The sequence below is a fragment of the Schistocerca gregaria genome, chromosome 3 (assembly GCF_023897955.1).
Source record: "Schistocerca gregaria isolate iqSchGreg1 chromosome 3, iqSchGreg1.2, whole genome shotgun sequence".
Taxonomy (NCBI): Eukaryota; Metazoa; Arthropoda; class Insecta; order Orthoptera; family Acrididae; genus Schistocerca; species Schistocerca gregaria.
Window position 1 is genome coordinate 651,660,670 of NC_064922.1, and position 16,809 is coordinate 651,677,478.

Consider the following 16,809-nt stretch of genomic DNA (forward strand, 5'->3'; position numbering starts at 1 on the left):
CATTACTACAGACAACACTGTTCGCGGAGCTGTCCACATTGTGCAGATTCCAACACCAACACACAACCAATTATCACTCAGCAAGCAACAGGATGGTAGAGTGCTGGCATTGGACACTGACAGCTGTACTTATGTGTTATGAAGAGAGTTGGACTTCCACACTGTTTGTAAGCTGGACATTAGGGGCAACAATAGCACAGATGGTATTCGGTGAGATGTTACACTCATACAATAAGGTGTTTTTATTTGTTTTCCAACATAGGAAATACGGAGGACGACAAAACTGCTGTGTTAGCTACAGTAAATAACAACCCAGACATACAGGCTGCACTTTTCGCTGGCATCGTGCCATGGGGGACATACAATTTCCGTACACAGAGATCTGAAAACATGCTTTCATGTAACGGAAAGAACAGATGCAGTACATCAGCTGTAGCAACCTCGTCCTCTACTCTATTTCAGGTTTTGAAATGAGACAAACATACAGTACAGCTACAATATAACAAATCACAAAAGGTGTCACTCAGTGAGTTATTCCAGCATATCTGCTTACATCAGACAATGCTATAGTGTGCGAGGAAAATGAAAAAAATGCACCTTTGTCTCCAGAGCAATGGAGGGACTGGGAAAGTGTAACCCTTGGCTCAGCAAGCAAATTGGAAAGGAACATCTGAGATACCAACAGTCTGGGCCACGACTGGCCAACGAGTGCAGTACAAGTACCCACAATTCCAGGAGCTCTGTTCTGCCGCAGGGAAGAAGAGAGGGTGGGGGGTGGGAGGCACAGATTTCAGAATAACATCTGAAGACTTTGCTTTGGACAGCACACATACAAATAATAGCATATTATGTTTAGTCTTTGACAGTTTTGACAGTTCTGTGTTTATTTGTGACCTGATCATTGTGATAATTAATCGTGCACAATAAAATATATTGAATTCAGAAGTGCTGATACATTGCTTCAATAACAAGGGGAGCAATGGGGGGGTTCAACAAACAGTTTCGAGAACAGAAAAAACATTTGAGGAAGTCATATGATGATTAGTATTTCAACATTGCAACCCCAGTTGCTTTTCATCAGCTACATACGTCAATATAGTATACATTCACACAACAACGTGTAGGGTTATAAAAATATAATTTAAAAACGCGATTGTGACTAATAAATAACCGGACACTCACTTTTATGAGTAAACTGGGAGTGGTAAAGCTTTGGGTATTCGACGGCACAAACATCATTTCAGCTAACGTAATATACTTCTGGCGCAGAACACACTTATCATATATGCTTCCAATGACACACACACACACACACACACACCACACAGCGCGCGCATATCAAAAATATCACAACCAATCATAAGCACTGAAAATACAACAAACGAAATCTTACTACATACATAACCGGAAACGACTGTGAAAACACTATATAAATACTTACAATTTAGTTGATGCATGCAGCTTTAGCTAGGACCGTTAAGCATTTCAATGGGTATAATTTTTAAATCTACAAGTTAAAAGTATGTAGTACCAAACGATCTATATACATATATCGTTCAAGGCAGTCATCTGCTCTTTCCAACACTTAAATAACGTAATTACAGCTGAACACCTAAATTCACAAATCGCTGACACTACCGCAGCAGAAAATCACTGTTTACTTTTGCAAAGAAAAGAACCTTTGGTAGTAATAACTGTCACATTTAACACGCTGACGGCGACAACCAATAAGCTGTATAACAACTACACTGCAATAACAACTTCGTTTACCGTAACACTGGTATATACAGCAGTTCACTTCTATTGTCTTTCCTTCCACCAAGGCTTCCAGGTTCAAACACAAGTTGATCGCAAAATACTTTTATTCGTTACGTCACTTATCAGCTTATGTTACGTCGATATATTTTACAACTTATTAAGCGCACTGCATTGTAAACCATACCTCGTCTACGTTCCTTCGAGGTATGTGAAAGAATGACAGAAGTAATTTAAGCTTGACTTGTGTTTGCAAGTCAGGAAAACAGTCCTTAATGTTTTTTAGAACTTCAGGGTTGAGCTGCGAGGTAATTGATCCACCCGTCCAGGAATCATTTGACGTACCAAGCTTATTGTGAAGCCACAACGATGTATCACTGTCCCTAACATTCGCCATATTAAGTGGTATAATACTGGGTTCTGCCGTTAGGATCGCATAGTCGTACGTACTACGTCCACATTGACGTACTGCCTACATATCAACTTTTCTAATCTAACATGTAAATTAAACTCAAATTTCTTTTTAAATATTAGATGCATAAATTTAGTATTGTAAATTTGCTCTGGACCTCTCTTCATATATGAAAAAATGTAAGACCAGTACTTGAACGACTTCATGCGTTATTTAACTCTGGCGGAATTTTTAATTGTCGTCATGACTCCGAACTATAAACATCTTCTTTGTTGTGAATGGAGAGGCACTGTGTACTGTAAGACAAGGTTTCTCATGTGAAGGTTGCATTTTAATACACAAGTAGTTAATATTAATAATCAGTACACCGATATGCAGAATATCATTTCAGCGCAGAAGTGTGACAGGGATCACAATACAAGTCACGCAGATTTTAGTAACAGTAGCCTGGAGGAAGTTCCAGATTGTGTTTTGAATCATTTTAAATTTCTGAAGGTAATGGGCATGATCTTATATTGTTCCGCTTTTGTTTACTGTTACCATGAAATAACAAATGTTCTGCTTCCTGCAGTTTCTGTATTTAAACAACAACGCATTGAAAATTTTACCGGACTGTTTGTTTCAACGTCTAAACTCTTTAAAGTGGCTCGACGTTAGAAATAACCAATTGACAGAACTACCAAGAACTATTGGAAATCATCCGTTTCTGGAAGTTATTCTTTTACAAGGAAACATGATCAGAAAACTACCTTTAGAGTTAGGTAGGTTACAATACCAAAGCTGACAAAGAAGCTAATCTAGTCTTATGTTGCAATGTTTTATTCAAAGTTTCAATAATAGCCTAAGTTTGTTGAAGACAGTGCAGTCACACTGGTAATTTTGTGTCTGATGTTACATCTCACGAAAAAATAAATGACAACAAAATAGGTCCCAAAAACTTATTATCCTTTATTTGAGTGTCCTGTTGCTTTCATATTCCATAGGGCCAGTACTTGTGTATACACCATAGTAATGCTTACTTTTTGTTGACATCAATAAAAATTTTACTCCACATCCTCCTCAAGATTGTTTTCCCATTGGAAGCTAATTATAGTTGTGTGGCCATCTTCTGCAGCAGTTGTTAACATCAGTTATTATACGTTATCTAACTTCAGTTGACTGCAGTGTAATTAAAAAGAATCACTCCAGATGCGTTTTGCTTTTATAAACAATAAGCGATTTGGCAACACTCTTGAAACAATTGTTGTCTGGCACTTTACATAGCTGAAAATATTTCGCTGCCTACTCTTTCATTTGGAAAAAAGAGAATGGTGTGAAAAATTCCAATCATTGTTACCAATGTGCTGTTCTTGTTTTTCTTATGTCTATCTAAGTTTATATCACTATTATTAAGACTTTTGGCCACAGACATTATGTAAGTAGTTGATTGATAATTTGAGTTTTATTTTGTTCCACTAAATTACATTCTGTCAAAAGTCGTGTTGTAATGAAGGAGGACAAGTCAAAAATACAATATTACATAGACAAAAAAAGAAGAAAACCAAACAATATTGTTCTGTAGACTTTATTAGTAGGAATACAATATTACATGCAGTACTTCAAGAAAAACAAAATAGCCTACTGCAGATGGTATACGTACAAGACACAAAATTACACCATTAGCATATAAATTACATCATTTTCATGGAACTAAAAAATCATGACCCTACCATGTATGTATATTTTTTGAAAGTATTTGGTTTCTGAAGGCACATGAGGAACATTTTCGGCCAAACAGCCAAGTCCACAATTACAAAATGAGAAAACAGACAATTTTCCTAGAGGTTCTCACACAAAAGTAAAGTATTAAAAAATATTATGTATCAACGTAAAATTCTATTTAGTGTACTACCAAAGGAAATTAAAAGAATATAAAAATTCCATACCTTCAGAAAAGAACACACCTGCTAATTAGCAAGAGTGTTTATAATGTCAAGGAATTCTTGAAACATCAGCATGCAGAATAGAGCAGCTTATTTCAAGCAGAATAGAGCAGCTTATTTCAAGCAGAATAGAGCAGCTTATTTCCTTCATCGTAGTTACCTCGAGTGCTCATTACAGAATAAATGGAATTCATTATTTTGTATATCACGACTGTTATTGTATGGTTTCTTGTTATGCATGAGAATATGTTATAATTAGCCAACATACAATTGTAATTCTTTCTTGCCCTCTTATCTGTGTAAGGTCATCTATGACACAACCTGTATCATTTTATTATGATGAGATACATGGATGCTAAATAAAATTTGGATATAATAGATCTTACTCAAAACTTGGAGCTCTAGAAATTCATTTCATTTATATACAGTATGATTTATGAGGTACTGTTACAATTTCTTCTTGAATAGGTGAGGCTTGTCGGTGTCCTTTTTTATATTCAGTTGGACCCTATTGGAAATTCTTATTCTAGATTGGATAACTCCTTTTTGTGCTCTGTTGAGAGTTACTGAATCTTTGTGAAGGCTTTGCTTCTGTCTTGTCACAATTGTTTGCTGATTATAGATATCAGTGAGGAATTGTACTTACTTTTGAGTGTGACTATCTCATAGGCCTTGAATACATGCCTACATAACGTCCAATTTGCAACACCACAGATCAACCTCACAGCTGATTTTTGTAATTTAAAAACTTTTTCCATTTCTGTAATATTTCCCCAGAATTTTATATCTATGATCTATTGTTGCTGTGGACTTCAGTCTGAAGACTGGTTTGATGCGGCTCTCCATGCTACTCTATTCTGTGTGAGCCTCTTCATCTCTGAATAACAATTACAACATACATCCTTCTGAATCTGCTTACTGTATTCTCCTCTTGATCTTCCTCAACCATTTCTACCTCCTCCCACTTCCCAATAAATTGGTGATCCCTTGATGTCATAGAATGTGTCCTACCAACTGATCTCTTCTTTTGGTCAAATTGTGCAACAGATTTCATGTCTCCTCAATTCTGTTCAGCACTACCTTATTAGTTACGTGATCTATCCACCTAATCTTCAACATTCTTCTGTAGGACAACATTTGAAAAGCTTCTATTGTCTTTTTATGTAAACTGTTAAAGTTTCACTTCCATACATGGCTACATTCCAGACAAATGCTTTCAGAAAAGACTTCCTAGCATTTGCACCTATATTCATTATTATCACATTTCTCTTCTTCAGAAATGCTTTTCTTGCTATTGCCAATCTACATTTTATATCCACTCTACGTCAGCCATCGTCAGTTATCTTGCTGCCCAAATAGCAACATTTGTCTACTACTTTAAGTGTCTCATTTTCTAATCTATTTCCCTTAGCATCATCTGATTTAATTTGACTGTATTCGATTATCCTTGTTTTGCTTCTGTTGAAGTTCGTCTTATATCCTCCTTTCAAGGCTATGTTCATTCCGTTCATCTGCTCTTCCAAGTCCTTTGCTGCCTCCGACAAAATTACAGTGTCATTGGCAATCTCACAGTTTTTGTTTCTTTCCCCTGAACTTTAATTTCTACTCCAATTTTTCTTTGGTTTCCTTTACTGCTCGCTCAATGCACAGGTTGAATAACATCAGGGATAGGCTACAACCCTGTCTCATTCCCGTCTCAACCACTGCTTCCCTTTCATGTCCCTTGGCTCTTATTACTGCCATCTTGTTTCTTTGTAAATTGTAAATAGCCTTTTTCTCTGTGTGTTTTACCCCTGCTAACTTCAACATTTCAAAGTGAATGTTCCATCCAGTATTGTCAAAAACTTTCCAAAGTCTAAAAATGCTGTAAACATAAGTTTGCCATTCCTTAAACTATCTTCTTAGATAAGTCATAGGGTCAGCATTGCCTCATGTGTATACATTTCTCCAGAATTCAAACTGATCTTTTCCATGGTTAGAGTCTACCAGTTTTTTCCATTCTTTTGGAAAGAATTTGTGTTAATATTTTGCAGCCATGACTTATTAAACAGGTAGTTTGGTAATTTTCACATCTCTCAGCAACTGATTTCTTTGGAATTTCAATTACTACATTCTTCTGGAAGTCGGAGGATCTTTCACCTGTCTCGTAAATCTTGCATACCAGATGGAAGAGTTTTGTGATGGCTGGCTTTCCCAAGGCTACCAGTAGCTGTAATGGAATATTGTGTACTCCCAGTGCCTTTTTTTTTATATTTAAGAGCTGTCAAATTATTGTTGCCATATCATACCTCCTGTCTCATTTTCATCTTCTTCCACTTTCCTTCCTATAATATTGAGTCAAGTAAAACAAAGTGGGAATTATATCAAAATTTTAGAAGTAGACACAATTGAGCTACAGTAGCCCGTTAAAAACATGCTTAAAATGATATTAGCAAGGCAAATAGTGTGTGGTTAAATACTGTACAGTATTTAATGAATCATTTTCCGAGCATTGCTGGTGGAATTAAATAAACATTTAGTTTTTACAGGGAATCATGTAACTCTCTTGGCAAATGCCTTTCCGAGATTGATGTCTGAAATCCTCCTCTGTGATACAGACAAGGGGGAAATTGAGTCCATAATTAAATAGCTGAAGGTTAAGGACTGTCATGGATATGATGGAGTGCCTAGAAGAATATTAAAGTACTGTGCTGCAAGTCTTAGCCCTGTATTTAGCCATACTTGTAATTTTTCCTTTATGAATGGTCTGTTTCCTAAAAGATTAAAGTAGTAGTAAAGCCGCTTTATGAAAATTGAGAAAGGGATAATGTAGACAATTTTAGACGTATTTCTATGCCCTCAATGTTTGCGAAAGTTATTGAAAAGGCTGTGTTGTTATTGTTGTTATTGTCTTCAGTCCTGAGACTGGTTTGATGCAGCTCACCATGCTACTCTATCCTGTGCAAGCTGCTTCATCTCCCAGTACCTACTGCAACCTACATCCTTCTGAATCTGCTTAGTGTACTCATCTCTCGGTCTCCCTCTACGATTTTTACCCTCCACGCTGCCCTCCAATGCTAAATTTGTGATCCCTTGATGCCTCAAAACATGTCCTACCAACCGATCCCTTCTTCTAGTCAAGTTGTGCCACAAACTTCTCTTCTCCCCAATCCTATTCAATACCTCCTCATTAGTTACGTGATCTATCCACCTTATCTTCAGTATTCTTCTGTAGCACCACATTTCGAAAGCTTCTATTCTCTTCTTGTCCAAACTAGTTATCGTCCATGTTTCACTTCCATACATGGCTACACTCCAAACAAATACTTTCAGAAACGACTTCCTGATACATAAATCTATATTCGATGTTAACAAATTTCTCTTCTTCAGAAACGCTTTCCTTGCCATTGCCAGTCTACATTTTATATCCTCTCTACTTCGACCATCATCAGTTATTTTACTTCCTAAATAGCAAAACTCCTTTACTACTTTAAGTGTCTCATTTCCTAATCTAATTCCCTCAGCATCACCCGATTTAATTTGACTACATTCCATTATCCTCGTTTTGCTTTTGTTAATGTTCATCTTATATCCTCCTTTCAAGACACTGTCCAGTCCGTTCAACTGCTCTTCCAAGTCCTTTGCCGTCTCTGACAGAATTACAATGTCATCGGCGAACCTCAAAGTTTTTACTTCGTCTCCATGAATTTTAATACCTACTCCAAATTTTTCTTTTGTTTCCTTTACTGCTTGCTCAATATACAGATTGAATAACATCGGGGAGAGGCTACAACCCTGTCTCACTCCTTTCCCAACCACTGCTTCCCTTTCATGCCCCTCGACTCTTATTACTGCCATCTGGTTTCTGTACAAATTGTAAATAGCCTTTCGCTCCCTGTATTTTACCCCTGCCACCTTTAGAATTTGAAAAAGAGTATTCCAGTGAACATTGTCAAAAGCTTTCTCTAAGTCTACAAATGCTAGAAACGTAGGTTTGCCTTTTCTTAATCTTTCTTCTCAGATAAGTCGTAAGGTCAGTATTGCCTCACGTGTTCCAACATTTTGACGGAATCCAAACTGATCCTCCCCGAGGTCTGCATCTACCAGTTTTTCCATTCGTCTGTAAAGAATTCGCGTTAGTATTTTGCAGCCGTGGCTTATTAAACTGATAGTTCGGTAATTTTCACATCTGTCAGCACCTGCTTTCTTTGGGATTGGAATTATTATATTCTTCTTGAAGTCTGAGGGTATTTCGCCTGTCTCATACATCTTGCTCACCAGCTGGTAGAGTTTTGTCATGACTGGCTCTCCCAAGGCCGTCAGTAGTTCTAATGGAATGTTGTCTACTCCGGGGGCCTTGTTTCGACTCAGGTCTTTCAGTGCTCTGTCAAACTCTTCACGCAGTATCGTATCTCCCATTTCGTCTTCATCTACATCCTCTACTATTTCCATAATATTGTCCTCAAGTACATCGCCCTTGTGTATGTAAGGATAATTGATCATTTTATATCACATGATTTGCTGTCAAATGTAGAGTTCGGCTTTAGAAGTCGTTTAACAACTGAAAATGCTATATTCTCTTTTCCCTGTCAGCTACTGTATGGATTAAACAAAAAGTTTTGAATGCTGGGCATATATTTTGATTTAACTGAGGCATTTGATTGTGTTGATCACAAAATATTGCTCCAAAAGTTGGACCATTATGGAATACGGGGAGCAGCTCACAATTGGTTCACCTCTTACTTTAGCAATAGACAGCAAAAGGTCATTATTCACAGTGTTGAGAATGGCTTTGATGTGGGGTCTGAGTGGGGTACAGTAAAGTGGGGGCTGTCCCAGTGATCAGTGTTGGGGCCACTCCTGTTCTTCATTTATATAAATGATACGCCCTCTAGTATTACAGTTAACTCTAAAATATTTCTGTATGCTGATGACACTAGCTTGGTAGTAAAGGATGTGGTGTGCAACATTGGCTTGCTTTCAAATAGGGCAGTTTATGACATTAGTTCATGGCTTGTAGAAAATAAACTGATGCTAAATCACAGGAAGACTCAGTTTTTACAGTTTCTAACACATGATTCAACAAAACCCGACGTTTTAATTTTGCAGAATGGGCATACGATTGGTGAAAACAAACAGTTAAAATTTCAAGGTGTTCAGATAGATAGTAAACTGTCGTGGGAAGCCCACATTCAGGATCTTGTTCAAAACTTAATACCGCCATTTTTACTATTTGAACGGTATCTGAATTGAGTGTTTGTTCGATATGAAAGTTAGTCTACTTTTGAGGTAACTCTTCCCATTCGAATAGGATATTTTTGGCTCAGAAATGGGTGATTCTGGCAATAGGTGATGTAAGTTCAGTAACCTCTTGTCGACCCCTGTTCATGATTCTGGGTATTTTGACATTGGCCTCTATATTACTGTCATTTTTGTTAACAATATTAACTTATTCCCAAGAATAAGCAGCTTTCACTCAGTTAATACTTGGCAGAAATCAAACATGCATTTGGATCGGACTTTCTTAACTCTTGTGCAGAAAGGCGTTCAGTATACTGCTGCATCCATTTTCAATAACCTACCACTCAAAGTAAAAAATCTTAGCTGTAATTCACGCACTTTCAAATAAAACTGAAGAGTTTGCTTATGAGCCACTCCTATTCTGTCAAGGACTTCCTTAAAAAATTAAGCTGATTCTTGTTGTATTGTTGATTGTGTTTACTCAGACTTATGGTTTGACTTTTTTCGGATTCGTAAACATTTTATTTTTATCTGTTATTACTTTTATGTTGTAATTTCATGTACTGACATGTTCCACGGCCTTGGAGATTTGCTCACCAATTTGGTCCTTTGGAACTTGATGTGTAAATAAAATAAAATAAAATGGTTCTACGTCCTGACAATTGTTCTCTAGCCACTCCTGTTTAGTGGTTTTGCACTTCGTGTCAATCTGATTTTTTAAACATTTGTTTTCATTTTTGCCTCCTTCATTTTCTGCATTTTTATATTTTCTCCTTTCATCGGTTGATATCAATATCTCATATGTTATCCAAGGACTTCTACGAGATCTCACCTTTTTTCCTGTTTATCCTCTTATGCCTTCATAATTTCATATGTTCCAGCAATCTATTCTCATCTTGTAATGCATTCCTTTGTCCTATTCTAGTCAACCGTTGCCTAATGCTCCCACTAAAACTCTCGGCAATTTCTGGTGTTTCAACTTATTAATGTCCTATCTCCTTAATTTCTTACCTTTTTCTCATTTCTTCAGTTTTTTATGTACAGTGTGTGACCAATAAATTGTGTTCAAAGTCCACATGTGACCCTATAAATGCTTTACAATTTAAAAGCTTATTTCTAAATCTCTGCCGTACCATTATATAACAGTCTGAAACCTTTCAAGGTGTCCAGGTGTCTTTCACATAAACAGTCTTCTTTTGTGAGACTTGAACCAAGTGTTAGTAAGGATTAAATTATACTCTGTGCAAAACTCTACCAGGTGACGTCCTCTTTCATTCGTTTCCCTAGTCGGCCCATCAGGGGCACAGCATTCATTTGCTGAATGTGGGCTTGGCGACACCGAGTTTCCTTCGCCATAAACTCTGGGCATGTTTCAACGACCACTGTATGGTGCAGTAGTGGAACATTGTGTGTCACAGGGATCTTGGCGCGACCACCCAGATCGCGAGGATCATAAAAACCTCCATAAAAAAAACCTCTCAATCTCAAGATGTGCTGTGCACTGATGAGATGCATGACTGTTGAGGTGGAACAGTTGTAGTATGCAACCTCTGGGGACCTGCCGCACCTCAGTTATATAAGGCTTAGGCCGGTATTATACTATCAAATTTCTTTGTCCAATATCTTTGTCAAAGATATTTAATGGTGTAATAGGGACTTTGTCAAATGTCATCCAACATTTGATCAAATCTAGGGCCTCACTGTAGATTTGATCAAAGAAATCGCTTGTCTTCTGTTCACTGCAATGTGACATGTTACCACATGGAGCACTAGCATTGCTGCAGCGTTCTGTCGTCTGTAGTGTTCTTATAAACATTACGGTAAATACAATTGGTGTGTGCCAACAACTACAAAGTTAATAGAGATGTATGAAGCTGATGAGGTGCTTTACAACGTAAGGCACCCTGAATACAAAAGTAGATTAAGAAGTTTGGAGGCCTGACCTGACCTGACCTAACCTAACATAACATAACCCTCTCCCGTAGCAAGGAATTGGAGTGTTACAGTGAGCCTGTCTTCTGAAGATGTAGCAGTTGTTAAGTGAATATTGTGCTTTTTGATATGAGGCTACACTTCACTGAGCACATACAGAAATGCATGCTCATCCATTCTAAAGTAATTGATGTACGACTTGATGTCTTCCACTGTAAGCTCACGTAACAAGTTTTGTTGAATGCTTTTGTCGTGTCGTCGTAAAACCCACGGCTTCATACAGATTAGATTAGTTTTTTGTTCCATTGACTTGAAGATTTACCCCAGAATATTATCCCATATGACATTATGGAATGAAAGTAGGCAAAGTATGCAAGCTTTTTCATTTTTATGTTACCTATGTCTGGTAACACTCGAATTGCAAATACAGGTTTGTTAAGCCGTTTCTGCAGTTCTGTGGTGTGCTCCTCCCAACTGAATTTATTATCAAGTTGTAATCCCAGGAATTTAAGACTGTCAACATCGTATGTATGGTTCCTTTTTTCCCCCAACTTCCTTTCCGCATGTGCACACAATGCAGTTGTGGTACGTGCAACTGCTGTGGTTAATAACAAGTTGTTGTCAGCCATCTTGAAGTTTGCCGAAAAATTTGATGACAGTGTAATACCCCTTCTAGCGCTATGTCAAAGATTTTTGTTAAATATATTTGATCACATCTTTGACAAAGAAATTTGATAGTGTAATACCGGCCTTATCTAAACATGTGGGGCTCTGACAAGATGGACTTTTGATTCTGTAGCTGCTCGTGAGGTCGAAGTGAATCCTTCGAAATCTTCTCTTCCTCCTCTCAGCAGAAAGGGTATGCTGCTCATAGGTATCAACACCCAATTAAACAAGAGGGCCCGTGTAGCCAGTCCTCCAGATTTGCGATTTTCACAGACTCTATCATTTCTAAGTAAGAGCATGAATGCTAGAGCCAGACTGTGTTTCTTATAATTAAGGGGAAAGAAGGGAGCTTTGTGAAGGTTTCACTTTTTTACAAACAAAAAGTGTTAAAGGGAATCGTTGGAAGCTTAAACAACTAAAAAATGACAAATTTTTGACTCGCGAAACAATGTTGTTTTCTTTATAACTCATGTTCTAATTAAGCTAGAACAATAAATTTTAATTCATTGGAAAACTCTTTTAAAGAGCTTTTATATGATACCATACATCATTAGTTTAATACAGATATACACATTGTTTATAAAAACAACATTGTTGAATTTATCGAATTTTAAAAAACTGTATTTTTAAAATTCAATAGGTACACTTTACTTTTACATATTCTGAAAGTTTCAACTTGGGATGAGCATGGGATCACTTTCAAAAGCAATTTTACGTTAAGGGTGATGCTTTAAAAATTCTTAAAAACTAATTTATTTTAGATATTATGCCTACTTCTCATCAGCTATATGTTGTTGTAAAATGTTTAAATTAAAAATAACTTATAATTGACAAAAGAACATATGTATTATGCATATGTAATTAATAAAAATAAAATGAAAACTAAAAAAAAAAATTTAAAAATGAACACCGAAAGATGAATACCAGAGATCAGACCTAAATTCAGTTAGTAATTACTATTATTTACAAATAGGCATCCTATCAGTGCACTTCTTCATGCTTCAAACTAATCAGTCTGTTGCACATCAACATTTATGCACTGAATAACATATATGTTCGCCCTGTAGCAGTTCTAGGGTTCACAATTGCCACTACTTCCCTAGTGCTTATGGAAAGAATGTCTGGATGACTTCGAAATGTAAAAGATGGTGACGGTCCATGTGGATGTAAGAAACTAAGTGTGATTTCATCCTTCTCCTGATTTTTTTCAAGTACACAAGTTAACCACCAGTGTCCATCATAATCACAAGCAACATATCCTTTTATGTCTTTGAATGGTATTGTATCACTGTCAGAAACTGTCACCAATTCAACTTTACTATCATCAGAGTTTGAATACACTTTTGTTATTATCTTGTCCTTGCTAACAGGAATAAAAGTGTGAAGTTTTTGTGTCCCTACAATTTTGCAGCATTTCTCAAATCTCTCCATAAGTTTCATTTTTTCATTTTTGTGGTCTTCTTTAGTAGCATACTTGAAGTTCATTCCTTTTATGTTATACTTGGCAAACATATAAAGTTGTTTTCTTGTCATTATTTGATCACTGTATGGCCGTTGCAAACTTGCTCGAGCTGCAGTCGTTTAACTGTTTCACTAACACCATTACTAGCTCCCTTTCCATGCGAGGTGGCTGAAAAATGCCATTCAGCTTCAGTTTGGAAATCTTCTTCATGATGGCACAGGTTGATAAAGTTCATCCTATTTTTATGATGAGCTGCTGCTCATTCAGAGAAATAATATATTTTTCTTGGTTTTCTACCGAATTTAACAGTCAGGAAGTACGACTGGAACAAATGCACAGCAACGGTGTCATGTGTTAGGCATTCTGATAATGATTACAAGGCTTGTGTGCTCGAGTTTGTTCCCATCCTTGTAATAAGCAACAATGGGATGAATCGTATGCATGTTTGTCCAGTGATAGCCTTGAACTTTGTCCTGGATGACAAAGGAGTAATTCTCAGAAAAGTCATAGATCGCTAAGACCTTGCCTTCTTTAAGTTCATTTTTGAGTCTCCTTTTGGAAGATTGATTGTTGACTAGCAACAAATGAATGTCGTGTAAGCGATTGTAATATATATATATATATATTAAAAACAAAGATTCCAAGACTTACCAAGCGGGAAAGCGCCGGCAGACAGGCACATGAACAAAACACACAAACACACACACAGAATTACGAGCTTTCGCAACTGGCAGTTGCTTCATCAGGAAAGAGGGAAGGAGAGGGAAAAATGAAAGGATGTGGGTTTTAAGGGAGAGGGTAAGGAGTCATTCCAATCCCGGGAGCGAAAAGACTTCCCTTAGGGGAAAAAAAGGACAGGTGTACACTCGCGCACACACACACACACACACACACACACACACACACACACACACACACATATCCATCCGCACATACACAGACACAAGCAGACATATTTAAAGGCAAAGAGTTAAGGGCAGAGATGTCAGTCGAGGCGGAAGTACAGAGGCAAAGAAGTTGTTGAAAGACAGGTGAGGTATGAGCGGCGGCAACTTGAAATTAGCGGAGGTTGAGGCCTGGCGGATATCGAGAAGAGAGGATATACTGAAGGGCGAGTTCCCATCTCCCATCTCCTTTCCATCAGTCCTTATACCAGTTCCAAACAGCACAATCCATAGCCCTCACCCGCCTAATCCTTCACCTATACATCGACTCGGCCAATGAACACACCCGTCAACTCCTATCCCAAATCAAAGTCCTCAATCTTTCCTCTCCCACATCCACACCGGCTGTACATAGCATCCTCCTACAGGCCAACCGCAAATTAGAACAACATGCCACCCTCCACCTCAAAAAACTATCCAATCTCCTGGTTTCCCACCTCCGGAAAGGCAACTCACTCACCCTCCACAACCTTTCCAACAAACCTCAACCTCCTCTCATTGCACACAGACCCAGTCTCTCCCATCTACTCAATCTCCCACTTCCAGCTCCACTCCCCCCAACACCTCAAAATTCTAGTCAATACAATCTGGAACCACAACACCCCAATTCAGTAGTTAACCTTTCCTCCAAACCCCTCTACCAATCCGAAACCTCTGTCCTATCCAAAGGCCTCACCTTCAGCCCCACTCCCAGGTTCAACCAAACTGCCCTTGTCAAGGATTTACTGTCCTACACTCGTAGTCTCTGCTGGAAATATCACTTTGCCACAAAGAAAAACAATCCTGATCCCACTCCTAATGATCCAACTCCCCAAGACACTATCCGAATTGAACCCTGCCTGCAACAGTTCCGTCCTCCATCACAGCGGGACCCACCTCCTCTTCCTCAAAATCACCCTCTCCAAACCTTCCAGGAATTTCTCACTTCCAGCCTTGCCTCTCAATCTTTCTTGAAAAACCTTAATCCTACTCCCAACATCACCACAGCCGAATCCCAGGCTATCCGTGATCTGAAAGCTGACCGATCCATCATCATTCTTCCGGCTGACAAGGGTTCCACGACTGTGGTACTTGATCGTCGGGAGTATGTGGCTGAGGGACTGCGTCAGCTTTCAGACAACTCTACATACAAAGTTTGCCGAAGTAATCCCATTCCTGATGTCCAGGCGGAGCTTCAAGGAATCCTCAGAACCTTAGGCCCCCTACAAAACCTTTCACCTGACTCCATCAAACTCCTCACCCCACCGTCACCTCGCACTCCTACCTTCTACCTACTTCCTAAAATTCACAAACCCAAACATCCTGGCCGCCCCATTGTAGCTGGTTACCAAGCTCCCACAGAACGTATCTCTGCCTACGTAGATCAACACCTTCAACCCATTACATGCAGTCTCCCATCCTTCATCAAAGACACCAACCACTTTCTCGAACGCCTGGAATCCGTACCCAGTCTGTTACCCCCAGAAACCATCCTGGTAACCATTGATGCCACTTCCCTATACACAAATATCCCGCACGTCCAGGGCCTCGCTGCAATGGAGCACTTCCTTTCACGCCGATCACCTGCCACCCTACCTAAAACCTCTTTCCTCGTCACCTTAGCCAGCTTCATCCTGACCCACAACTTCTTCACTTTTGAAGGCCAGACATACCAACAATTAAAGGGAACAGCCATGGGTACCAGGATGGCCCCCTCGTATGCCAACCTATTTATGGGTCGCTTAGAGGAAGCCTTCTTGGTTACCCAAGCCTGCCAACCCAAAGTTTGGTACAGATTTATTGATGACATCTTCATGATCTGGACTCACAGTGAAGAACAACTCCAGAATTTCCTCTCCAACCTCAACTCCTTTGGTTCCATCAGATTCACCTGGTCCTACTCCAAATCCCATGCCACTTTCCTAGATGTTGACCTCCATCTGTCCAATGGCCAGCTGCACACATCCGTCCACATCAAACCCACCAACAAGCAACAGTACCTCCATTATGACAGCTGCCACCCATTCCATATCAAACGGTCCCTTCCCTACAGCCTAGGCCTTCGTGGCAAACGAATCTGCTCCAGTCCTGAATCCCTCGACCATTACACCAACAACCTGAAAACAGCTTTCGCATCCCGCAACTACTCTCCCAACCTGGTACAGAAGCAGATAACCAGAGCCACTTCCTCATCCCCTCAAACCCAGAACCTCTCACAGAAGAACCCCAAAAGTGCCCCACTTGTAACAGAATACTTCCCGGGACTGGATCAGACCTTGAATGTGGCTCTCCAGCAGGGATACGACTTCCTAAAATCCTGCCCCGAAATGAGATCCATCCTTCATGAAATCCTCCCCACTCCACCAAGAGTGTCTTTCCGCCGTCCACCTAACCTTCGTAACCTCTTGGTTCATCCCTATGAAATCCCCAAACCACCTCCCCTACCCTCTGGCTCCTACCCTTGCAACCGCCCCCGGTGTAAAACCTGTCCTATGCACCCTCCCACCACCACCTACT

General features: G+C 39.0%; 2 protein-coding genes across 2 annotated transcripts in view; one reads left to right on the forward strand and one right to left on the reverse strand.

Annotated features, from left to right (window-relative positions):
* LOC126356101 (negative elongation factor A-like) overlaps window positions 1-2,361 on the reverse strand; it is a 149,741-nt gene extending 147,380 nt beyond the window's left edge. The window contains exon 1 of the mRNA XM_050006800.1: window positions 1,943-2,361. Coding sequence (XP_049862757.1) covers window positions 1,943-2,152 — 210 coding nt within the window. The 5' untranslated portion in view covers window positions 2,153-2,361. The remainder of the gene's footprint in view (window positions 1-1,942) is intronic.
* Window positions 2,362-2,382: 21 nt separating this feature from the next.
* Window positions 2,383-16,809, forward strand: part of LOC126356103 (E3 ubiquitin-protein ligase LRSAM1-like) — a 147,120-nt gene continuing 132,693 nt past the window's right edge. Inside the window, exons 1-2 of the mRNA XM_050006803.1 lie at window positions 2,383-2,662; window positions 2,739-2,928. Of these exons, the coding sequence (XP_049862760.1) occupies window positions 2,540-2,662; window positions 2,739-2,928 (313 nt within the window). The 5' untranslated portion in view covers window positions 2,383-2,539. The remainder of the gene's footprint in view (window positions 2,663-2,738; window positions 2,929-16,809) is intronic.